Source organism: Mus musculus, chromosome 9, assembly GCF_000001635.26.
Source record: "Mus musculus strain C57BL/6J chromosome 9, GRCm38.p6 C57BL/6J".
Lineage (NCBI taxonomy): Eukaryota > Metazoa > Chordata > Mammalia > Rodentia > Muridae > Mus > Mus musculus.
In genome coordinates this window covers 75,804,744-75,832,388 of record NC_000075.6, presented here as the reverse complement: position 1 = coordinate 75,832,388, position 27,645 = coordinate 75,804,744, and the positions used below count along the sequence as shown (strand labels likewise).

The window sequence follows — 27,645 nt, the reverse complement described above, 5'->3', positions numbered from 1 at the left end:
AAATGTGCATAAGCATAAATCAGGAATGTAAGAGATGGTAGGAGTAAAATCTAGAATGTAAAGAGTTGTAGGTTACATAGACGAAACAAGTGGGAAAGTAGATGGCATTATGGCTCTATCCACTTTTCAGTGTGGTTAACACTGTTAGAGGATTCACAAGCTAGCTGGCTAATCGATCAGCTGAGGTCTCTTAAGTGAAACACCCAAACATCAGACAAAGTGATAGCAAAGTTTCCCCACACACATGCACATGAAGGCAGGACCTTACAAACAGAGAGCTCCCATATGAGATAATGCATATGTGCTATTAAAAGTACTGAACCAAAAAGTACAATCTATAAGAACCTCAACTGCTTCTGAAGTTTCCTGAAAATACATTAAAAATTTACAGTTCTGAGGCTAGAGAGATGGCTCACTGGTTAAGTGCACTGGTTGCTCTTTTAGAAGTCCTGAGTTCAATTCCCAGCAACCACCTGGTGGCTTGCAACCATCTGTAATAGGATCTGATGCCTTCGTCTGGTGTGTCTGAAGACAATGATAGTGTACTCTCATACATAAAATAAATAAATAAATAAATAAATCTTTCTGAAAAATTTTACAATTCTGGTACTAAAAGCTTTGAGATGTGACATACATTTTGAAAATATAAGAAAACTATTTTCTTTTCCTACCTCTATTTTAGTTAAGGAGCAGCAGGTATATATTCATATGTGCATATATATGACAAACTGCATACAGCAAATGATTTTGAAGATTTATTTAAATCTTAAAATTACTTTTTGTATTGCAATTCTTTCTCTTTTAACTGATCATACACTGTGGAATGTGGTCTTTTTTTTTTAACCTTGATTCCTGTCTCACAGAATTAAAGTTAAATTAGCATGAAAAAAATTCAATAAAATAAATAAAGAGAAAATATTAGTTCTAATTTTCATTGGGGAAAATTCCTTCCATAGCTTAAGAAATATAAGAGAAACATTTTTAAATCCTAGTATTTTGACATTCATCCTCACTCAGGAGCAGCTGGGAATTCTACTTAGCATATATGTAGTATAAAGTTTTTCCCCTCTACCCCTTTCTCTTTCTCTATACCTTTCTTTTTCTCTCTTCCTCTTTCTCTTTCATATGTGTGTACAAAAATATCGTAAGCACAAAGAATTATGGGCTTAATTGTTCAACTTTCCATTACTACAAATGAAATGTTTAAAATAATAAACATATAAATGGAAAAGAGTGATTTGGACTTGTGATTTTATCAATCCCAGTCCTGATCAAGTAGCCCAATAAATACCACTGAAGCCTTGTAGGGAGAAATGCATTGTGGTAGGGTTTTGTGACTGAACAAAGGATCCATCAATCATGAGGTGATGCATGGACAAACATTGAGTAAAAGTTTCAACTTTGGAAGCCGTATCCCCACAGTTGAATAAGGATCTCTGACAAAGCTCCTATCACCTCTTAGAGTCCTGCAGCACCCAGAGAACCTCAACAGTCCCCTTCTGTTTGTTACACCTGTAACAAACAGGTCTTTAAGGAACATTTAACCTCAAAACTATAACAAGACCTGAAAAAGGTGTCTTTTTATTTGGGTCAATATAAAATTTTATATTTAGAGTCAGTCAAAAGATTCAGAATGAGGAAGGCCAGATGTATCAAACATTCTTCTGAAAAAGACATGAAATGTTAAATAACCAAGAACAACTTAATGTCCATTAAAATACACCAGACTCCTCATCATAAATAATAGTGATGTCAAAATATTAATTCAGATCAAACAACTTAGTAGAACCAGGAATAAAAAGAAATGTTTACAACATCCTTCCTTCCACTGTAGAAAAGATAGTTATAAGTAAAATAAAATTAGAGTTGAGAAATATTAAGTAATGTTCAAAATATGATTTTCAATTATCACTTAGCTTTGAAAGGAATACCATTATTTCATGCCAAACAGATGTTTTATAGGACTCATTACATGCACAAGTATTGTGCCTCTATTTTATAAGTAGAACCACTAGTAGACTTTATGGGTCACACTTGAAATTCCATCATTTGATAGGCAGAGACATAGATTCTATAAGTTCTAAACTAGCCTGGGCTACATACAAGACATTTTAACTTTAAGAACAACAATAAAAATTAATGGTAAAAAACACCACTACAGTCAGAGTTTTTAAAAATATAACTCACCTGTGGCCAACAACTACTATTAAGAAAATAACACAGATCTTTCTGACTTCTTATTAGTTCTCTTATAATAGCAGTATATAGAGCAAATTTTATTAAAATGATCCTCCTTAATCGCTGTTCCATGGGATACTAATAAGTGCTACACATCTAAAACTCAGTTAAAAAATAATTCTGAAGAAGGCCAGCTAAAACAATTTTTTCTTTACCTTTGAGACCTTTTTAACCAATGTGACTTTCTGTTTAGCATCATGAGCATTCTACAGGTTGTCAAAGGTATTTGACTTCAATTTTTTATCTTCATTGAGTATTGTGAGAGACTAATAAATTGTTCTTTGGGAAACTATAACAATTAGAACATCAAGAAAAACCTAAACACTAGAAAACTATAAAGAGTTATGAAGGTAAAGAGTGACTACACATAGAACCTTAAGTATTTACCAAAGGACACAGAAGTCCCCCATGAGAAAGTTCTGATCTCCTGAATGGAAGCTACTGGCAGATGAAGAGCGTCTGGCTATAACATGTCAACTCTTCAACAAAAACAGCTAATCACTATCTCTGGTGAGGCTATGCCAGTGCCTGGCAAATACAGAAGTGGATTCTCACAGTCATCTATTGGATGGAACACAGGGCCCCCAATGAAGGAGCTAGAGAAAGTACCCGAGGAGCTAAAAGGGTCTGCAACCCTATAGGAGGAACAACAATATGAACTACACAGTGCCCCCTAGAGCTTGTGTCTCTAGTTGCATATGTATCAGAGGATGACCTAGTCGGCCATCAATGGGAGGAGAGGCCCTTGGTCTTGCAAAGATTCTATGTCCCAGTACAGGGGAATGCCAGGACCAGGAAGCGAGAGTGGGTGGGTTAGGGATCAGGGCAGGGGAGAGGGTATAGGGGACTTTCAGAGAGGAAACTAGGAAAGGGGATAGCATTTGAAATGCAAACGAAGAAAATATCTAATAAAAAAAGATAGCTAATCATCACAAAGATGACTAACTAAAACATTTCTGTGTTAGATTAAAGGTCAGAGAACATGTTTATGAACTATAGTTCATACTTGCTTCTTCATTTGCATCAATCCATTATCAGTGATATTTTCAGGCACTTAATATTTTGATCTATCATCTATTATCATACAGTTTCCAAATATCTTTAGAAAGGATGTGCACTGGTTATCTGTCAGAATCAATATAAGTAGAACTATCTTTATTCAAAATACACATAACTAATTGTATAATATCCCACCCTTTGCCTAGCAAACAAGTCCTTTCTGGTTTACAGAACTCTGATCTATTTAAATAATATTATATGAAATTTTGTGTAGGTATAATAAAACACAAATTTTCTTGACTGAAAGGCAAATTGACAAAATGAGACAAAGATGAAGAAAGAACAGAGAGAGAGAGAGACATGATGCCATTTCATACATGGATTGGTCAATAGTAGAAAATTCTGTAAAATGTTGGAGGGATATTTTTTTCGAGACAGGGTTTCTCTGTATAGCCCTGGCTGTCCTGGATCTCACTTTGTAGACCAGGCTGGCCTCGAACTCAGAAATCCGCCTGCCTCTGCCTCCCGAGTGCTGGGATGAAGGTGTGCGACACCATGCCCGGCTAGAGGGATTCTTAATATTTACTTATTCATTTCTTTTCATTTTTAGACATATTTTGACATTTTTATTCAGTATATATGTGTGTGCATGCATATCAGGTGTTAAAGGATATCAGTCAGAAGAGAAATTCAGTTAGGGTTAAAGGTGGTTGTGGGCTGCCTGAAATAGGTGCTAGGAGCCAAACTATGGTCCTCTACAAGACTGAGAGCTCTCAACTGCTGAACCATTTCACCAGCTCCTTATTCTTACTGTTTAGTGTTCTTTACCTGGCTCAGAATCTCCTTTCATTCAAGAAAATGTATTGCAAATTACATAAGCTATGAATGGCTTTTTTACTAAAAGTCAGTCCTTGTTAGGATAGTCAATATAAAGTTGATACCTGTTTGTGTATTCCTTGATGATCTGATATATGCTGATCTTAATTGTTTCATTTTCAAATCGATGGTTTCCCTTGTCCTTATAAATCCGGAATTCTGCTGCTGTCACTGCTTCTCCATGTGGAATCTGGGTCAGATCAAACCGAAACTCTTTGTAATGCCTCCTCTGATGAGAAAAGTCCTTGTCTCTTTCAACTGAAAAAAAAAAAGGAATGAAGAGAAAATGTTAACTCCTTATAAAATATGGAAATCAATGATAAATTCTCCGCCTTTAAAAATGAAAACAAGCAGGATAGTATAAAACTGAGAAAACACTAAAACCACAGACTCATACATGTTTCCAGTTAAAGGAAATTCCACAAACCAACAGCCTTTTGGTTCAAATGCAATATAACCGTCTGGTTTTATACAAATTCCTGGATCCTAAATGGAAAGACTATCCAAAGATTTTTTTTAAGTGAAGGTTATAAAGTGATTGCCAATATGCATCAAGCATCAGAACCTAGGTTTCATACAAGAACAAAAAGGATGACACAGAAGCCTCCAGAGTTTCGAGTGAAGTCAGAGGAAAGAGGGAGCCACAGAGCAAAGAGGGGAGGAGGGGGGGGGGGTCTGTAACACAGGACATTATGTGACATTTTTGTAGGCAAATAAATGAAGCAAGATCTTTTTCTGATTTAAAACAAATTTATTTTTTAGCTGAGCCATAAAACCAGAATTTACATTCATGTGATGCTTCAGTTGTGTAATTCGGAGGTATATGCTGTCTAAGGTTTCAATCAGGAGAAATACATGTCCTCTAATGGGGATCATTCCCTTACAGCAATGCTTAAAACTCCTTCCTCCAGCTTTATGAAGCATATATTAAACAACATTCATTCTTCTGTGGGACAACGTACCAGAAAGCTTTCTCTACCTGACTGCAATGTATACCACAAGAAAGACCACTTCTGCAGTGACTTCCCCATATGAGAGCAAGTTATCTATTTACTTAATATTTATTTACTTACTTACTTAGTTACCTACTTTCTTACTTATGTGAATGAAATAGCTTTCCTCTATTCTCAGGCTCTTTCATGGATGCTTGCTCTGGCGAAGTGTAACATCTTCAGACCTCTGTCCTCAGAGTGAAGTGAGAACCCAGCTCTCCTCTTTTAACTACCTTCCACCAAATGAAATAAAAAATATAGCTCTCCTGAGAATAGTAAAAAAAATGCTGAAGGATTTAGAGCAATGCATTTCAAATACATGGTAACACGATTTGACTTAGTGCGTGCTGTCTGACAGGTTTTTCCTAGAGGCTACCATGGAGTTCCTAATGAGCTAGTTACATAAAGGATTCATTTAGGAACATTCACTGTGACCTAATAGCTTAGTTTCTCTGGTTTTTTGAGTTTTCAAAGATATTAATTACTTAGGATAATATGAGACATTATTATAAAAAAACTGCTATGATACACAATATCCAAGGCATTTTATAATTATCATCAACAGTAATTTTAACATTTTACAATGACTTGTTTCATTCCTAAAATTTTATTGCAAAAAGGTTTTTAAAATACACACACACACACACAAGCACATACATACATGTGCTAGACTTATAAATTTAAAAAATTGTGTTAGGGTACAAAAATTTCTTTGAATTAGTTGACATGATTCTGATACTGTTGTAAGTATTCAGAACTTGGGGATCTAAACCAGAGAAAAGCTTACAATTGGTGAAAGGAGAACATGGCTATCCAGTTATGACACTGAGGAACTGAAGCATCAAAATGTTTGTGCTCCAAAGCCAGATGAGAGACACTTCTGAAGCAAGTCATGACTAAAACACATAGCATTCCTGGTCTTTGTTATTCAAAAGAATCTCATGTTTATTTTCAACCATAGTAGGTGATTTAGGAAATCAGGGGCCCTCTGCCTACCTACAGCTCAGGCACTATGATTAGCCTCTGAAAACAAGAGGATGAGAGAGCCATCCCTGTGCTCTGGGGCTCACCGGAATGATGAATTTTAGCTATATGACTTGAACTAGCACTACTTAATATGATTTAGTGAAGCGTGTTCCTTTAAAATATCATTATCTTATCCCTAATAAAGACCTATGTTCAGAGGAAATAGGAGCACTTTCTCTAAATGAGGCAAATGAGGCTATCTTAGAACATTGTTTGGATTCATACTTCTAGCCAGCAATAGAATAGACAGAGTGTCCCCCACCTTCCTTCTGGCTATCCACTCCTGCCTGAGAACATGGCAGCTGTAATGGCAGAAAACGCCAGTTAACTGGGTGGCTAATCACTGAAAGTGCATTTCTGGATGTTAAATTTGCCACAACTTATGCTTTGAGAGGACTAAACTAAGCTATCTGAATTATTATTTTTTGTATATAATTTAAATCAATGGATGGTGGCACTGTACCTTGACAGTAGTTAAGCAGCATTTATCTGGCATAAACTGATACATCCTGCTGTGCAAAACCTCATCTCAGAGCTGCCTTTCATTGTTTTGAACATGGAGGAAATAAAGAGTGACACGAAAGTTTCATCCACGGTTGCTAAATGTCAGGACCAACACCTGCTACTCCACGCATACACTACTATTTCTTCCTGTTTTATTAGTATGGGAATAAATTATTGAATTAACAACTCTAAAGAATTTTATAAAAATTTGTTTCAGCCGGGCAGTGGTGGCAGCGCACGCCTTTAATCCCAGCACTTGGGAGGCAGAGGGAGGCAGATTTCTGAGTTTGAGGCCAGCCTGGTCTACAAAGTGAGTGCCAGGACAGCCAGGGCTATACAGAGAAACCCTGTCTCGAAAAAAACAAACAAACAAAATTTGTTTCAGCTTCATTTGGTGACTAAAGTGGAAGTCAACTTATATAAAATGATGTAAAGTCTCTACCTGTCCCAGTTCATCTAAATGTTTGCTTTTCTATATAAAGTCTAACTAACCCCATCCCAGGGCTGTAGATTAAGAGCATTGGCTGCTCTTCCAGAGGTCCTGAGTTCAATTCCCAGCAACCACATGGTGGCTCATAACCATTTTAATGAGATCTGGTGCCCTATTCTGGTCTTCAGGCATACATGCAGGAGACTGCTGTATACATAATAAAAAAATAAATTTTTTTATAAAGTAACCCTCTCCTAGACCCTAGGTAAGTAGTTCTCTACCTGATGACAAGTACCCACCGAGACATTCACAAATATGTTTACTCCATTCTACAAAGAGGTGATATCTAGTATTATGAATTATAACAACCATTAATCAAATTTTCTTATTGAGATTTAAGTCAAAACTCATACCATAATCCTAGCTATGAGAGTTAATATGTGACTGTCTTAGTCAGAGTTTCTATTACTGCACAAACATCATGACCAAGAAGCAAGTTGGGGAGGAAAGGGTTTATTCGGCTTACACTTCCACACTGCTGTTCATCACCAAGGAAGTCAGGACTGGAACTTAAGCAGGTCACAAAGCAGGAGCTGATGCAGAGGCCATGGAGGGATGTTACTTACTGGCTTGCTTCCCCTGATCTGCTCAGCCTGCTCTCTTATAGAACCAAGACTACCAGCCCAGGGATGGTCCCACCCACAAGGGGCCTTTCCCCCTTGATCACTAATTGAGAAAATGCCTTACAGTTGGATCTCATGAAGGCATTTCCTCAACTGAAGCTCCTTTCTCTGTGATAACTCCAGCTGTGTCAAGTTGACACACAAAACCAACCAGTACAGTGACCTTCATAGAATCCAATCTAAAGTATGCATTTCCAAACTGCAGATAATTTGTACTAATGTTAAATAAGCCATCTACTCTTCTGGAATCTAGTCTGTTTAGCCCTCAAGAAGACAATCTTTCAGAGTTTAATAAAATTTGTATTAAAAGTATATCACACAGAATCAACCTATTCTCTGATCAGAACAGCAATTGAAATTCCAGAGTACATTGAAGCTAGCAACCAAAGAAGACCTGTTTATATGGACTTCAACACCAAATGATGCCCACAAAAACCCAGCATGGTAATTTAGGTTCCTGCAAAGAGTAATTCTAGAAATGTGGCAAATATTAATACCTCTAAATTGAAAATAAGAAATTGGATAATGAAAACTAGGTGGTAACAAATGTCTGTTTTCCAAACATCACTCTACACCTTTCAGAAATCCAAGAAAAGGCATCCAACACTACATGTGTGTTGGATACTCATTTTGTTGGATACTTTTATTTTAAATTGTAACTGTTTTCAATATTAAAATGATGTGTAACTCTCCAGCTGGGTTGCTCTATACCTTTAATCTCTTCATGAGATCCCTTTGAAAAATCAAAGTTCCCAAAGTAGTTTTTTTTTTTAAACAGAGGTATACATAAAATTAATGTTCTCAAAATTAATATTCCTAGCTTCTTAAAGGCAAAGTCTTACTTCTTCGTGTTGTGACAATTTAGTAAATATTAAGCATTTTAATGGACCACAATGCATTATATGTTAAATGGCTTGGAAAACTTGAAAAAGTACTCAAGAGCAAAACTCAGAAATTCTTCTTCTGTTGTTAGCATTTATATTTGTATTATACTAAATGTTTTCTTTCATTTGCTCCTTCCATGCTTGTTGAATCAACTAGATGCAAGGTGTTTCCTCAACCCTTTTTCCTATCATTTTTAGTAAAATCTGCTTCACTGGAACAAAAAGATCAAATAACTATAAAATCCATAATCCTATTTTGCTGAGGCAAAGGAGTTCTTTCATCTACATAATCCCCTCCAAAGCTCAGGAAATATTAAAGAAGGTGCGGAAAGAATGTAAGATCACAACAAAGATAGAGAGAGAGGGGCAGGGCTCAGGGAGGGGGAGGGACACCAACTTCTGCCATGCTTCTGTTGGTGGTGAGTGTTAGCAGAAGCAGAGGCAACTGACTAAGGAAGAAGACACTTCCAAGGAGACTTCAAGCAGGAGCTTGGAAGAAGTTTGGAATCTCAAAGGCCCAGTTCATAAAATATTGGAACTTTTAAATAGGTCATTTTCATTTATGTCTTAGCGTATTCTATCTGTTGCATACTGGCCCCTCAGCTAGGGTTCCAGCTTCTTCTTTGCCAATAAGTGTCTGCCATAGGCCAGTTTTGAACACCATGCTTTTCTGGATCTTATTCCCTGCCCACTCTTCCATCTCAATTCCAGCTTCCTGGACTTTCCTGCATTGACAGAAACCATGTTAAAGAACACAGACATTTTCTTAGAACCTCTAGGACACCAATGAATTGCAAGAATTCAATCACTGTGTTATTTGTCTTCTTCAACTTACTACAGAATAGAGCTATATAAGCTGTGAGGCTATTTCGCTCTTAAACACACAAAGGTTCACACAAAACTGGGCACTTTGAAACCCTGTCATGGGATCTGGAGGATTCATGGCACCCTACCACTCCCTGGTTTAAATAGAAAATGATGGTTGGTGACAAGAGAAACATTTCCTTCACCGGAGAGATATCTATGTTCATGTAAACAAACTCTTACCTCTAAGCTCCTTGCTCCTATTGCAACCTCAGTACCCTGATGAGACTCATTCAGTCATTAGGTGGGTGGGAGAAAGAAAAAAGGACATAAAAGAAGGATGAAGAGATGACTAAGCAGTTTAGAGTGTTTGAGGGTTTTATGGAGTTCTGTTCCTACAACTGTATTAAATAGCTCACAATTGTCTGTAACTTCAACTACAGGGCATCAAGCAACCTCTTCTGGCCTCTGCAGACACTACTTCCATGCACAAACTCTCACACAGACACACACATACATAAGTATAGGTATGTATGTAATATATGTATTTCATACATATAAACATAAAAATAAAATAAAGCTTTTATTAAAAGACATAAGAGTAGATAGAGGGACATGAATGTCAGGAGGAAGATGGAGAACAGTCAGAGTTGGAGAAGCAATTAGGAGAAAATGGGGTAAATATGACTGATCATATATGTCATGTACATGTACTAAAATGCCATGCTGAAACCCATCATTAATGTATAATTGACACATGATAATAAAAGCATAAAAACTCTTTTTAAAATATTTTTATTTATTCATTTCATGTATATGAGTACACTGTAGCTGTATAGATGATTGTGAGCCATCATGTGATTGCTGGGAATTGAACTCAGGACCTCTGCTTGCTCCAGCCCCACTCACTCCAGCCCCACTTGCTCCAGCCACATAAAAACTCCTAATTAATGACAATATACATTAAAAAATAACCAACATCAATGGACTTAGGTCATAGGAGCCAAACTCAGATTTGTCAAAATAAATTGGAGAACACATGATACAACACTATGCTCTAATAGAGAAATTTTCATTCCCCAAACTTATACATATTATTTATTTTGTATGAAGCAAAATTGAAACTATTAGGAAAAAATACAACTACACAGTCCATTGTATCGGTGTATTGAAATATAATTCCATTTAAAGCCCATTGTATCAATCAGTTTCCCTATGATCATTTTATTTGAAAAGAGCACTGCGGCCTTTATTAATATCAAAACTCAGCAGAGAGCATTTCTCTAACAATCATATATTGGCTCTACTTTTTTGACACATTCTTCTCCTGTTACCTTCCATTTGTGTCACTGGAATGTTTCAAATTGAAAAAAAAAAAAAAAAAAAAAAAGCCCTCGTGTGCTGTATGATGGTGCACACTGTGTGTTCCAATGGACAGGACTATGTAGGCAATTGCACATGGTATCATGAGGAATTACCAATAAATCTATCACATAGTATTGTTTATTTGAGCTCATGAATGTTAATGGATCTTTTAAAATTCCGATTTGTTTTACTGAGCACACATACACACCAAAAAAAAAATCTATCAAAAATGTGATAATAGCACAATCTGTCAAGTCAGAATCATGCAGGTAAGTCGGAATCAGAATCATTGAGCTTCTGGCTTTTATTATATGTTCTCCATACATGTTTATCTACATGAACCTCCAGACAAGTCTGGGTAAAGCAATAGAAAGCTTAACTACCTTAGTACACCGACACAAATAAGTTTGTATTATGTCTGGCTTTAAAGCCAAACACCTAAATGTGATGATATAAAAGTGTATAAGAAGCCAGGCGTGGTGGTGCATGCCTTTAATCCCAGCACTTGGGAGGCAGAGGCAGGCAGATTTCTGAGTTCAAGTCCAGCCTGGTCTACAAAATGAGTTCCAGTAAAGCCAGGACTACACAGAGAAACCCTGTCTTGAAAAACAAAAAACAAAAACAACAACAACAAAAGTGTATAAGAGGTAAAATATGAATCAGTAGATTTATACTCCATCATAAAATAAGTTTATAGTATAAGATTGTTTTAAATTATTTTTACATTTTTTTATTTTATTTTATGTGTATGAATGTTTTATGTGTGTGTATGTATTCATATGTATCATGTACATGCCTGGTGCCAGCACAGGACAAAAAAAGGGGCTGGATCTCCTGGAACTAAATTTATGTATGGGTGATTGTGAGCCATCGTGTGTGTGTGGGAACCAAACCCAGTCTCATAAGAGCAATTAGTCCTCTTAATTACTGAACCATCTCTACAAATCTCACTGCTGCCACCACCCTTTTGAGACAGGACTCACTGTGTAGACCAGGTTGGCCTCAGCTCACAGAGCTCTGCTTGGCATCTGCTTCTTGAGTGCTAGGGTGATGGATCACACCATGTTGTAGCTTAAAATTGTAAGTTGTCAGAATTCTGAAATAAACAGGAAGCTGCTTCTGCTCAAGGTACACGCGCCATAAACATTTATTGTTAAGATAGTGTGTTCTCAAATAGGTTCCTTGCCTAATGATTTCAACACTGATGGAAACTGGAAAAAAATGTGCCCTGGTCTAAATGTTTTTATGTCTATAATAACTGATGACTGAAGTTGTTTGACAAGAGATAACAATTTATTAATACTTTATCTTCAGTTTTAGAAAAATATATCCCTGGGCAGTCTGTCTTAATCTCATACTCATGAGCTATACCTGAGAAGACAGAAATATCATGGGTAGCTGCAAGACCCAGACAACCCTTTCTAAGAGGATGGCTAGATGCTGAAAGTATGGAAGAGAACGTGTAACGCTGCTATGTATGGACGCTAACCTGACTTCTCAAGAATCCCTTCCTTGGTCCACTAAGAAGCATAAACTGGGCCCTGTAAAGACTGTTTGTTGGTAAATGAATGCAGGTTTTATCAAATGAACAATCATGCGAGAGGTGAGGCAAACTCCAGGTTACAGAACCCTTGGAGCCTCTTAGCACCACTGTGGTATATGACTGCAAGTATTAGTTGTCTCCTTAAATATTGCAAAGCATACTACCCAGTTGGTATTTACATTTCCTAATGCTTGTATTCCTAAATGCTCACGACTACATGTAACCTTGGGCTTTTACACACACACACACACACACACACACACACACACACACACACACACACAAATGCCTAGACCACAAGCTTTGGCTTATTCCCTGACTAGCTGGTAACTTATATAACCCATCCAACTTTCTCTGAGTCCAGGGCAAATCTCCCATCTCTGACTATCTCCCAGAATTCCAGTCACTTTACAGAAATTCCCACCTTCTACTTCCTTCCTTTTGCTAATAGGCCATCAGCCTTTTATTAATTAACAGGTGATGCTTCCACATAGTACACAAGAGATTATTCCAATTAATGGTCCAATATTTATGTAATATTTTGTTTTAAAACTGTTAACAATTTAGAAGCACAAGTAACTAATCTTAAGGAAGGAAAGGAATGACAGTGGCTGTGCTCCATGGTAATTTAGGATACTAAGAAGATAGGCTATGAACATCTATTATTGTCTCAATAATTAATCATAAACAATTAAAGCAATAAATAAACAGGTGATTGGTTAAGTAAAATTAATATGATTCAAATTTCGCTTCTTCTCCCTTATGTGAACCAGCAAGGTAGCATCTTCATTTTTCCCATAATTTAGGTAAAATATGAACTTCCTCGATACTAAAATATTAGCTGATTACAAAACAAAGAATATCCTCTAGGTCTTACAATTCCTTATTTGATATTCTTTGCGACAAAGCTCCTAAAGTTGTTGTGTTATTATTTGCTTAGTTTTTGAGTTTCTGACATGACTGGCCTGAAACTTGTGATCCTCCTGCCCAAGGCTCCTGAGTATAAGGATTATATATGCAAGCTGTCCCACCCTATCCACACAGTTTCACCTAATTATGATGACTAATCCTGACTCAGTGTAAAATTTTCCAAGGCCAACCTTTCTACATGCTCACATCTTCATTTTTAATCATGCTTCCCCTTCTATGCATTTAACCTTTTCCTCCTCTTTGTATCAATTCCCAGGACACAGCAAAATCCTGGAAACATTTTTCTATGAACAAAGTTGGGTTTATTGGCTTTTTTCAATATACTTAGTGAGTACATGATTCAGGGATAGGAATATTAGAAAGGAGTCATGATTGTATGACAGATGATTTGGGCCAAGATTACAGGAGGTTGTTTGTTTTATTTTGTTTCACTGTCCAAGCATTGTAACCCAAGCTGACGTCAACCTCATTATGATCCTGGCTTCGCCTCCTGAGGGCTGACACTACATATGTGAGCCACTTTGCTCAACTCAATCAATACTTCCCTTCTGGAGGATCAGGCGGTTTTAGCATTTGACATAGTAATGAGGGAGATACAATAGAGCTACAGTTCCGTAAGGAAACAATACCCAGTACTATAGTCTACAATGGGATATGATGCATAGCCATTTTGAAATATGCTTGTCTCTTATCCTTGATCTGTGCTTCGATATAGTTATGAAGTGGTCTTGCTCTTGTCTGCCTCCCTCATTGTCATGGAGGACTTCTGCCCATTGGTGTTGTTCCTTGGTTCCATTTCCACTCACCCAGACTAGGCCAGCGCCTCCCAGAAACTCCCATCTGAGCTGACAGATCCAGGATGAGTCCTGACGCTATGCTGCTCTGTCTTCTTTCTCACTCTCCTCACTCATCTTGCTTACCCTAAAATAGCTACTGCGTCAATTTATATATTCAGTTATAAAATAATCACTCCTGGCATGTTCTAAAACAAACCTATTAAGTATTTAACTTAAGGAGACAGAGGAATCAGAAATGAGCCCAAAATGATCAAGAAGAATGGTCTTTTTTCAAAGTGTTGTTATAAAGATAACATGCTATCTTTTCATATAAAGGAAGAAGAAATGGGAGGATATATATAGAAGAGGAAGGGAGGAAAGGGGAAGGAGGGAGAGACGGAGGGAGGGAGGGAGGGAGGGAGGGAGGGAGGGAGGGAGGGAGGGAGGGAGGGAGGGAGGGACAGGAGGAGAGAAGAATGGAGGGAGAGTTCTCACCAAAAGAAATATCTCTTCCCTCTTGCATTATGATTATGCTGCCTTATACCTATCACATGAATAAAACGCTTAAGAGACTTATCTGTGCTTCCTACATTTCTGCTATCTTGATATGTTTCTTGATTCACACCAATAATAAATGGTCAATAAAAGTTAACTATCTGAATATTGCTTTCCTCATGCAGAATAAAGTTTTGTTAACTACAAAAACATAACAATGTGACTGTGTTTTTTTTTAATTTTGTTATTGCACAGTTAAAGAAAACTCAAACTAGAATTCTAGGTGAGTAGACACAAAGCAATAATATTTACTAGGCGTCCTATATGGATACTTCATGGCTACAAGGGGGACTACAGAGTGTTACACGTTACTCTCACATTGCCGAGAAATATCAGTCCACTGAAACTCACTAACTCCTTAAGGGATACTCATTTCATTATTTTTAAATGTAGTCTAGAGTATGGAAAATATTTTCTTCTTATATTATAAACATTTTTGTAAAGATAATTATTAATTAGAGGTTAGAGACAAATGTTCATATTTATGGATTAAATATTCATAGCGATACTAATGTTAAAATTAATGTAGAACAATACAAAAATAGACTTGATTAGCAAATTTTATATAATAAAAAATGGTTTCATAATAATAAATGATGATATTTACTCTAAGTAAAGGACTGTGGTATCAATATGCAAAAATTTTTGAGACCAGTACAAAGGCACAGCTTTCTTATAGGCACCTTTTAGCAAATGTTTAGAGCTTAGTTCTCATAGTCTCTCTGACGGAAAAAAACTGGATCCTTTTATAGATTGCCTGCCTCTTGAGATCACCAATCTGATTCCTTTGACCTTCACAGAATGACCTTGAGAAGTCTTAACATACAACATTCCACATTTAACCAACCGAGAATAATATGGTTTATAGTAAGGTCCTGCAGAATAAAAACTGTCATTTTACATCCTGAAAGTTGTGAAATAGCAGTTCATCCATAGTGAGTATTTGTGATTGTCTGCAAACACTGATGAAAGGCTGAGTGCGTTTTCTTCTAACATCACTCTGTGGCTTCTCTAATAAGCTGATCTCATAAAGACAGAGTGGGAGCGTTCTCTGCGTGAGTGATAGAGGAGCCCCTGACTCAGTACTCGTGCTTGCTTACAAGAACAGAGGGTCCTGAGTCGCAAGACCTAGTAGCCGTTGTGCTACTGTAAAAAATTAGATATAAAATTCCATCCTCCCAGACAGCTCTCTCTCAGTGCTGACCTCCACTCTTGCTTCCTTTCCTTACAATTCAGAGATGAGCTGCTGGTCATCTCACACGTGTTGTGCAAGTGAAGCCACACACTGCTACTCTGTCCGTGGTTAGGGTCTGTACACTTTATTTCTATAATAACAGACTTTCCACACCACATTTTTACTATACGCAGTACTTATTTAGAAAAAAAAAATAGGAACATTCTACTCATACCCTATGGAAAGAATCCTTGAAAAAATAAATAGTTCACAATTCTATTAAATGTGTTCAAAATCTCTATAGGGGATAAAGTAAGTGTAAGACAGAGTTTCTATAGCTAAAGGGTATATTTTTTTTAGATAAGCAAACAAACGAATGCCATTCTCAAATTCACTGCTTCAGCTGTTAAATCTGCCTGATAACACTCATGGAGTTTACTCAAGCTCAACTTACAATTCAAGCTGATATTTCTTTAAAGTATACACTATGCTTTCAGTAAAGTCGGGCTCAGAGAAATGTGACTATTCTCGCTGACATCTAAAGTTCACGGTATAACATCCCTGTCAAGGGAAAGATATCCTAAAGAGATTTACATGTGCCCTACTTTTGAATAGTGTATAAGTAGAACAAAGGATGACAAAGAATTAAGTAAAGTATTTCTCTCCCTCAGTATACCCTTCTGGGAGAGAGAAGAGATGAATCTCTGGTGTGAGCCAGAGGAGGAGCTAGCTAGCCTTAGAGGAGAAGATTTCACACAGTTATGGCATTTACATATTTGTCTTCTGTCTCAACTTTTCTATAAAATTGCTAAACTTCTACCACAGTGGTTCCCAACCCATGGGCCACACCCCCTTTGGGAGGTCACATATTAGATAGCCTGCATATCAGATCGTTACATTATGATTCATAACAGTAGCAACTAGTTACAAAGTAGCAACAAAACAATTTTATGGTTAGGGGTCAGCACCACATGAGAAACTATTTAAAAGAGTTGCAGGGTTAGGAAAGTTGAGAACCACTGGTCTACAGAAAAGACAGAGAAAAAATAGGTTTCTGTCTTCTGGGCTTGGCCAAACTGAAAATAAATCCAGTATTCTTATCCATTTATTTCCAATTTTCTTTCAGGAAGCTCTAGGCTTATCAACTTGAGTGCTTATCTAAGTGGCAGTAGAGAGCCAATGACTTGTTTCCATGCTTTCTAAGGTAAGGAATAAAACTGTGAGAGTGAGGGATGGGGAGATGACTCAGCAGAAAAGATGACTCACAACCATCTATAATAACTTTGGTTCTTGGGGCTCTGGGGCTTCTGTGGGCAACAGCCACATATATGGTTGCACATACATGCAAGAAGAAAGTACTTACACATAAAAAAATTAAAATAAGTAAATCCCTAAGATATATACATTATAAGAACATATTAGGAATGAATGCCTTTGAACGTAGTACTCACTACTTCTGTTTAGGCAAACATCACTAGTGGCTGCAGGTGGTGTAGGTACAAGCTAACTCCAACCCCAGAGACTGCAAGGCTGCACAGCACTTCTAACAGGCCCACTTGTCTACCTTCAGCTCCTTCTTCAATCCCTGACCCACAGTGACTGTTCTATGCATGTGCGGTCTAGGGTTGGGATGACTTTTCATATAACGGTGGTGAATTCAATTAGAGCTTTTCAATCACCTTTGCTTAAGTCAGAGGAGTTCTTGCCTCAGGAAATAGCATTACTCCAGATGATATATTCATCCCTGTCCCCTTTATTTTGGGGGAAATTGTCAAATAAACAATGATAGCTTAGACAGAATCCTTGTGCCATATATATGTGTGTGTGTGTGTGTGTGTGTGTGTGTGTGTGTGTGTGTGTGTGTATTCATTTTAACACTATGTTGTTACTTAATAATATATTCTAACCTGGTAGAATCATTATGATTCTTTATGGGTTTATTACTTTTGGAGAGAAGGGAAAGCTAATTGAAGCAATGTATTTCTTTTAGAATAAGTAATAAAATTCTAAATAATTTTCAGAACAGTTTATAGATGATAAGATATTTTGAAAAAACATCTATGCCTTATGTTCTTGTTAACTGTCCTTTATATATACACATAAAATCCTTGTTAATTTTTTTCATGATATATGTGTGATACATTCAAATTTTTCATTCTTATAACTTTTAAATGTCCTTTTAAATTATTGAAAATTGTTTACTAAAAACTGTGTGTTTTTTTCACACAGCTCTAAATGGGATGTCTCTATCAAATCCCTCCCCTCAGAGCTCAGGGAACTGCACAAAAGAGGAGGCAAAAGAGTATGAGCAACAGGGAACAGAGGAAACCAGGAGAACAAGGCAATAGGGCAAAGTTCATATAAACTCATAGAGGCTGAAGCAGGAAGCACAGAGCCTACCTGGGTCTTCACCAGGTCTTCTGCATACAAACTACAGCTTGCAGCCTAGTTTTTTTTCTCATTGTTTGTACTCCCGAGTGTATAAACAATTGGGTCTTTGATTCATATGCCTACCCTTGGGGCTCTTTTCCTTCTATGCGTTGCCTTGTCCAGCCTCAATATGATGGATTTTGTTTTATCTTATTATATTTTACTTTGTCATATTTGGTTGCTTTCTCTTAAAGACCTGCCTGTTCTTTTCTAATAAGAGACAAAAGGGAATGGATCGGAGGGGAGAGAAGGGTGGGCAGAGAACAGGGGGGCTGTGTTTGGGATTAGGAAAACAACCTATTTTCAATAAAAGGGGGGAAAGAAAAATAAAATTCAGAAAAGTATGGTTTTGTGACTTATTTGTTTAACTATTTTACCTGTCTTAAGTTCAAAGTGAGTATTTATTGTTTCAGTCCTTATGTTCAAAAATAGAAACTGGGATACATAATATATGACATGGTCAACAACTCTTGATAGCACATTTTCAAAAAATTATGAATGAGATGAATCACTGCATAAATATTAAAAGATTATTTTCTATAATTCAAGACCAACTTCAGAACAGTTTAATAAAAATACACCAGGTGTCAGAATCAGTAAAAAAAAAAAAAAAAACCACCCATGTGATTGCCTTACATCTTATCAAATGAAACTATACTGTAAAGAGGGCAGAGGACTCCTCACTGGCTGATCTGTTACACATTCCCAGGCACTTCTATGCTGGGATTTAAGGTTAAATAGAAAATACAAAGTTCATTTGTACATATTCTCCCAATGTATTCAAACTTAATAACTTCTTGAATCTCTGATCCAACTCTATATTAATTATCAGAAAATATGTTTTCTGACACTGTTGTTCAAGCTACACATATTCCTTATGTTATTTGGTATTAATCTAGCTAGTATATATGTATTATTACATAGACACTTGAGTTCACTAGCAGAATTGATGAGTTTCTTTCATGTGTTAAGAAAGCCTATTGTATTCATAGCACAAATGTTGAAAGGAGAGAGAGAGAGATGAAGGAAGAGAGGGAGAGGGGGAGATGGAGGGAGGGAGGAAGGAAAGAAGGAAGGAAGAAAAGAAGGAAGGAAGGAAGGAAGGAAGGAAGGGAGGGAGGGAGGGAGGGAGGGAGGGAGGGAGGGAGGAAGGAAGAGGACAGAGTGTAGAGGAGGGAGGGAAAGGGAGGAAGGGACAGGAGAGGAGATAAAGGGTAGGAAGGAGGGAGGGAGAGAGAACAAAATTGATCTCTTAGAAGTAAAGAAGAATATAATATAATATGTCAAGCTCAATTAGAAACACAGAAATTTTTTTCAGTAAAAGAAATAAAGTAGCGTGGATCCAAAAGGGGGAGGAAATGGGGAAGAACTGGGGGGAATAGAGGGAGGGGGAAGTGGACTTCACCCAGACAGACAGAATCTCTTTGATTTCTAGTGTGCATGTGAAAAGCTTAGCAGTGTAAAGCTAGCACATCTTCCACTCTGCCCAACAACTTGCAAATAACTCAAATGGAGGAATAGAGGGAGATTATAATGTATGAGAAAAGAAATAAAAGAGTCACAAAAGAAGAAAATGGGAAAGGGTGATTAAAAGACAGGAGAAATGGTGTTCCAAATTCACCCAGATAGTAATGTCTCTGCAATAAATAATGAGGAAGAAGAAAAAAAGAAAATAATTTGAATCATTTATTTGAAATAATGAATTTCATAAGTAAATATGTCTGGGGGATGCTTAGCCTACAGGACACACAGCTTAAAAATTTAGGATCCCGGAGGCAAACAAAAGATTCCACAAGCTTCTAGAAATCAAAATGAAAAACAAACGCATTGGCAGGGATAAAAAATCAAAATGCTTTCATACTAGAATTGGATATTCAACCATATTGCCAAATATTACATTAAACAAAAGTGTGTCCTTACATGGATATATAAAGTCATAAAACCTTTTTCAATAATTTCCTGGCAAATTAGCTTCACCAGAACCAGAGAAGACACTATAACATTTTCTCTCATTGGAATCCCAGGTTCAATCATGAGAACTCAATGAATGCATGAAGCATATTTATTGAGATAATCAACAACATTCAGAGAATTATAAAAATATTAAAAAACAGTTATAAAAATCATGAGAGACATCCATAAGATGTGCAAAACACTTATAATCTCGTCTTACATAATATATTTAATGGGTGAAAGAGAACCTCATTTTTAGGAATATTTTTCACAATTAATTTTATGGAAGCCAAGACCCTGTCTCAAACTTCCATCAAATTCAGAACAAAGAATGTCTAAAAGTTCCTTAAAAACTTGAAGACAATTGAATATTGTGGATGGAACAAATGGCCAGTGAGAGTGAACAGACAGGATCTCTTTGATTTCTAGTGTGCATGTGAAAAGCTTAGCGGTGTAAAGCTAGCACATCTTCCACTCTGCCCATCAACTTGCAAATAACTCAAATGGCAAATAACTAAATAATTCAATTCATGTTGATTGACCACCTATTGTGTGCAGAGTGTTCACACTGAAGCAGGGAGAGAGCAGCATGTATTGTCAAGAATTCAATCTATAGACACTATTTTTGGTCTACATACTAAGCCACATTGTTGAGGACTCATGGGAGACATTGTTCTATTTTTCCATCCCTCTCTCTGTCTGAGGCTTGGATTCTGTCCAGTTTCCACCAACCCATTTTTTTCCCTTCTAGAATGCCAATTATAGCTTTATTTTGTTCAGAGGGAAAGCAACAGATAAAGGAAATTTGCAACACTTGAAAATCCCATCAATGGCAAGGGACTACGAAAGGAATTTTCTGTCAGAAACAATTTAAAGGAAGGAGTTACAAACACTTTTCAATTTGAATATAAAACTAAAGTGGGAGATGAACTTGAAGTTAAACAGCCCTGCTTTAGAGCTTTGAAAAACAGACACATAATCAATACCACCATGGGTATGTTTTCAATATGTTTTGATTTGGCATAATGAAGTATTGACTTTCTTCTTTCTTAAATATCAAATGAAATTATGAGTGTATAAATGTGTATCTAGGCATGAGCTGCATGACTTAATTTCTCCAAACAAAGCCACGTAATTAGCAAGTTGGTGAAGTGAGAATACATAAAGAATTAAAGCATCCGAAAAATGAACAAATAATTTAATTATAGGTAGTATCCACCAAAAGTTCAAAAAAAAATGCCATACCATAAATTAAAGACTGCAAGTACATTGTTTTAATAAATACTACATTTTTAAAACTCAGTTGGCGTGGTTCATAATAATCTCAAAAGCCAGAGTTACCTGATTTCTACAATAGCAGGGGTTGCCCTAAGTACTAAGAGTGAACCAAACAGGATTACATAGATTTTTAAATGTTTATTCATTATTGCTTATTTATGTGTGTACAAATATTTTTTAAGAACAAGGGTCTGTTTAAAAAGTAAAGTTTTTCTCCACCACTCTAGAGAAACTTACTTGGAAGTAAACTTACTTGGAAGTAAACTCAGTCTATCGTCCAACAGTATCATGGGATTTGATTGAGTTATGGACGGATCAGTAGTAAGAATGTCATCTTTGATTACTGACTTTGTAAATTGCCAGTTGACAGTTTCTAGGCTGTGAAGCACTTAACACTAGACCTTCGTCAAATACACATTAATAAATGTAAAGTAGATGTCATTGACAAACTGCCCAGTGTATGGTGAAAACTCTCCCAGCCACTAGATAAAGTCCTCAGGTTTTTTAAGTTTTAAAATAAGCATTTATGCCTTCATAAGATACAACTAATTGAGCAAAGAGGATAGAAACACAGACAGGCTTGATTTTACTCAAAATCATCTGTCTTTTAATGCTATTTCATTAAATATTGCCTTAAACACTTCTGGGAGTATTGTTCAGATCTGGAGCCTCTCCAAGTCACTTATATCTTTTGATACATCCTTTTGGACCCATTATTACCCTAGAGAAACTTCTCTAAAATCACAGTGTCATGGGGTGCTTAAGTCACACCCATGTACCACATTAATGCAAGCAATAAACAATAAAATCCATATCTTTTCTCATTGTTGTTGTATTTTATAATTTCACCAAATCTCAAGAAAAACGCTTTAACAAAAAGTATATAAATAAACATAAAACATATTTAAATAATATATTTTAAATAATTTATTATATTCTTGTGGTGATTTGAATATGCTTGGCCTAGGGAATGGCACTATTTGAAAGTGTGGCCTTGTTGGAATAGGTGTGACCTTATTGGAGGAAGTGTGTCACTGTGGGCATGGGCTTTAAGACCCTCATCCTAGCTGTTTGGAAGCCAGTCTTCTCCTAGAGGCCTTCAGATGAAGATGTAGAACTCTCAATTCCTCCTACACCATGCCTGCCTGATTACTGCCATGTTCCTGCCTTGATGATAATGGACTGAACCTCTGAACCCCTAAGTCTGCCCCAATTAAACATTGTCCTGATAAGAGTTGCCTTGGTCATGGTGTCTGTTCACAGCAGTAAAATCCTAACTAAGACAATTCTTCAGTTAGACCATGGTTGTATTGGACTATTTAGGCAGAGAAAACTCAAAAGAGTAGAAAAACAATCCAACAGAAGCTATTGTTCATATGATTCACACAAACAGAAAAAAACAACCACAACAAACAATCCAATCTCAGCCACCTACATACTCATAGACACACAGGCAGCCTCCCTTGGCCCATCCAAACTGCATGCCTGCTTTGCATTGCTGTGAGGCATTTTCAGATGCTAAGAGACACCCACGTTTAAATAAACACTCATAAAATACATGCTGGCATATTTACCTATGCCAAAATATGTTGCTTTCAGGATTGTAAAGAGAACTGAGGAATATGTTGCTTGAATTCATATACTGAAGCTTTTTAATAGAGCCTTTTCTTAATGAGACAAATGACTTGAGAAGGTCAAGATTTGAAAAATATTCTCAGAAGGTTTTAAAGCAATATTTGATGAAATAGCATCTAAACACAGATGGTTTGGGGTAAAATCAACGCTATCTGTGCTGCTGTCATCCTAAATGTAGCAAAAACAAAAAATGTTAATCATACACTTGGATGAATTTGAACAATCACAATAAGGAGATACCAGTGAAGACGAGAATTTGCTGCTGCTCAGCAGTATTTTAGAAATGCAGTTCTGTTTATATAGTCGAGGCTATTCATTCTTTCTCGGTGCTCTTACTCAATTTCATTCTGTGAATACATTAAAAGCAAAATACATAAAAGAGTTTTGTAATCCTATTGCTAGACCTGTACGCGTATCAAACAGGAAGCTTGGATGGATTAACCTATGTAAATATTGCTTTTCTTTCCTCCGATGCTAATGAGAGTTGTACACAAGGAGGACCATCTATAGACTGCCATATCCTGGGATCCATCCCATAATTAGCCTCCAAACGATGACACCATTGCATACACTAGCAAGCGGTTGCTGAAAGGACCCTGATATAGCTGTCTTTTGTGAGACTAGGCCAGGGCCTAGCAAACACAGAAGTGGATGCTCACAGTCAGCTATTGAATGGAGCACAGCGCCCCCAATGGAGGAGCTAGAGAAAGTATCCAAGGAACTAAAGAGATCTGCAACCCTGTAGGTGCAGCAACAGTATGAACTAACCAGTACCCCAGAGCTCTTGATTCTAGCTGCATATGTATCAAAAGATGGCCTAGTTGGCCATCACTGGAAAGAGAGGTCCATTGGACAGGCAAACTTTATATGCCCCAGTACAGGGGAACGCCAGGGCCAAAAAGTGGGAATGGGTGGGTAGGGGAGTGGGGGGGGGGGGGGGGTATGGGGGACTTTTGGGATAGCATTGGAAATGTAATTGAGGAAAATACATAATAAAAAAATTATTTAATAAGAAAAAAAAAAGTGGGCTGGTGAGATGGCTCAGTGGGTAAGAGCACCCGACTGCTCTTCCGAAGGTCCAGAGTTCAAATCCCAGCAACCACATGGTGGCTCACAACCATCCATAACGAGATCTGACTCCCTCTTCTGGAGTGTCTGAAGACAGCTACAATGTACTTCCATATAATAAATAAATAAATCTTAAAAAAAGAAAAAAGAAAGAAAAAGAAAAAGAAAAAAAAAAGTGCCAATACATGATGTGAGCTGAGCCCAAAGTGTTTCTCTCTTCTATCATTAGGCCTAGGCCTGGAAGCTGCTAGCCTCCATACAATCTAATATACCCAGATGACTGATTCAATCCAGCTTCTCTTGCCTTCTGACTGAATTGCTCTGCTTGGCATCATACTAATTTCAGCAATATGTTCTAATCTTCTGGCTCCTTCTTTCTCTGGTTCATTCTGTCTTCACCTACGTCTAGCTTGTTCTCTCTGTAACCTGTCTCTGCAAAACTGTCTTGGTAAAAACTACCATACACACACACACACACACACACACACACACACACACACACACCAAACCTCATACCTTTCTCTCTTGATGTTCTTAAGTAGCATCTCTTTCCTGTGCTTTTCTCATTAGAGTTGTATGCATTCTATTTCTGACGCATTCTGCCAAATCTTTCTCTAATTCATCATTTTGTCTGCCCCTGAATTAGACATCACTTTCAAACATAGCTGCTTCCTTCTACAAACTAACTTTCCCCTTCATTGCCATGGATTAAAGATATATACTAAAATTGTGTCTGTATTCTGGCCAGATCATATAGACCTAGAAGGTCTTTGGATGTGATCACTTTCCAGAGCAGTCATATTACTGGATTAAAATTGCTCTACAAATCTGTGATACACATTCTAGTTGAAATCTCTTTGTAAGCATAGGCTATTTGTATCTCTTGAATGATGCCTGAGTTGAATGAATTTCTAATAGTCACATATTTAATTTGGGGGAGGGCACTAAACAGTGTTCCAAAACAGTGAAATCATGTTATAGTCCTGCTAGCAAGCAGCAAGAGTCCCAGTCATGGGACTAACGTTGATGCTGTCATTCTGGTAAGAATTTGCTATTCTAATCTATACAATTATAATTTGCCCCACTGAGTATTGAATACTTTCTCTTATTTTTTGTCAGTCATATGACTTTTGAAGTAACAGTTCAATTTTTATTTCTATACTGTTGGACATGCTTATAGAATTAACATATATTTTACTTTTATTTCTTTGTGTGAGTGTGTATGTATTCATATTAATGAGTATATGTGTTTTGTGTGTACATGTAGGTGGAAGTCAGAGGTCAATATCTAGTGTTTTCTTCAATTTCTCTCCACCTTTTTTATTTTGAGAAAGGATCTCTCACCAAACCTAGAGTTCACCTATGCTGATACGCTGTCTGGCCAGCTGGTACCTGCATCCTCTTGACTCTACCTCCCTAGTGTGGGATTGGAAGTAAATGTTGCTGCTTTTGTCTTGTTATAAAGGTGCTGGAGATGACACTCAGTGCCCCATGTATGTGCAGCAAACATTTAACCAATGAAGCCTGGCTCAAGTTTTGAGACCTGTCTCAGTCACTTCTGTATCGGGATGACTTGGCAAGACCTGTTTGGCCCTGCCTCTGCCCTGCTGTTGCTGATGTAGAGCATTGCCATTGGGCTTGTCAGTCACTCCATACTCTCTGTCACCCTTCCCCACCTCCTATGTCATCTTACCCCACCAAAAATCCCCCTCCCTGTGTTCCAAACTTATTTAAGCGAGAGGCTGATGCCATAGAGTTGAGTTCCTGCTTTGATAAGACTCCCCTTTTGGTGTGTTTCTCTTGGGTCATTCTGCTCAGCCCCTATGGCACCGGGACCTCTCTCCTCTCGCCTGGACCTGCCAGCACGGAGCTGGCATTGAACCATTACAGTTCTACCACGTTATGTTGGGACTCTGTGCTACATCATTGATATACCCATCTATTCTTTTTGTTTCTGCACTTTCTTGGTCATTGTGACTTATTCTGAAAATAGAGAAGAAAATTCTTCTAGCTTTTCCAAGGCTATTTTGAAGATTCTAGATTGCTCACATTTGCATAGACCACTTAAGAGCTGTTCATCAATTTACATCTCTTTAAAAACTTTCAAATATTTGAATTTTGATATTGGATCTGTAGATTGAGTTGTAAGTCAACTCAAGGAAGTTTGCTGTCTTAAGAGCCTTGAGCTCCCTAAGTCCTAATTCAGTTGTTCAAGTCTTAATTTTTACTATTCTTTATACAATTTTTACAGTACTTTTATTCTTCCTTTTATCGACCTTCTTTGGAGACTTTGTATGTATATTATTCAAAATAAGACAGTCTTACTTCCTTTTTAATCTTCATGCCTTTTATCTCTTTTGATTTATTTTCTGGCTTGAATCACCAGTGCAGTATTGAGTTGACAGTGGCCATAGTTTGCCTCATTTTATCTGTCATCTCAGTATCTTCTTGCTTAACTTTCAGGTATAATGTATCTGGATTGTATGTAGACATTCTTGTGATACTGGTATGTTTATTCAATTTACTGAAATTTTAAATTTATTGCTTCTCTCTCTCTCTCTCTCTCTCTCTCTCTCTCTCTCTCTGTGTGTGTGTGTGTGTGTGTGTGTGAGAGAGAGAGAGAGAGAGAGAGAGAGAGAGAGAGAGAGAGAGAGAAGTGAGTAAAGGTTCCATGGAGGCCAGAGTGTTGAATCACCTGGAGCTGAAGTTACAAGACATAATTATGAGCATCCTGACAGAGGTGCTTCAACTGTGTTCTCTGCAAGAGCAATATGCTCTCTTAACACTAAACCATCTCCATCCCCAACATGCTCCAAGTATCTTATCGGTGCCTAAAGTCACAATTCATATTTTCTTATTTAAAGAATCTCAGTTTTCACTCAGACAAAATAAGTGTGTTTATTCTAACCGCATTTTTAATATTGAAATGCTGGTTTGACTTAATTCATTATTTTAGAAATTCTATTCATTTGCCATCTGTTTTTCATCTCGTGAGATGAGAAATCAGTCATCTCTCAAGCCATCCGTTTACCGGCTGCAGTGTATCTGTTTTCCTCTGGCTGCTTTCAACAGTCTTCACCTGTGGTTTTCAACAATTTCCGGTTGCCGTGGTGAGGTCTGGCATCACTGGGTTAATTTCTATTGATTTGGTTATGACTATGCCACATTTCCCTCCATTTAGTTAGACATTGTGAGAGAGTCTGTGTGTTCCCATTCTTTAAAGGATGTTGAATTTTGTACTAGCTGAGAATTAAATGCCTGTGATTCCTCTCAATTATCTCAGTTTTTTTTTATATAATTATAATTTCTTGGGATGAATTTATTGCAGTTCCTTAGTTCTAGGACATGATCCTATCTTAGTCATTCTTTCTCCTAAAGACACCACCTCTCTCTGGTGGTCTCTTTGGTTAGTTGGTTGGTTGGTTGGTTGGTTGGTTAGTTGGTTTATGAGACAGTGTCTTGTGCATCACATAGTCTCTTAGAACTTGGTATGCAACTGAGA

At 37.2% G+C, this 27,645-nt stretch overlaps 1 protein-coding gene across 1 annotated transcript in view; it reads right to left on the bottom strand.

The window, feature by feature from the left end:
- Positions 1-27,645, bottom strand: part of Bmp5 (bone morphogenetic protein 5) — a 124,952-nt gene that overhangs the window by 67,928 nt on the left and 29,379 nt on the right. Inside the window, exon 2 of the mRNA NM_007555.4 lies at positions 4,179-4,371. Within this exon, the coding sequence (NP_031581.2) occupies positions 4,179-4,371 (193 nt within the window). The remainder of the gene's footprint in view (positions 1-4,178; positions 4,372-27,645) is intronic.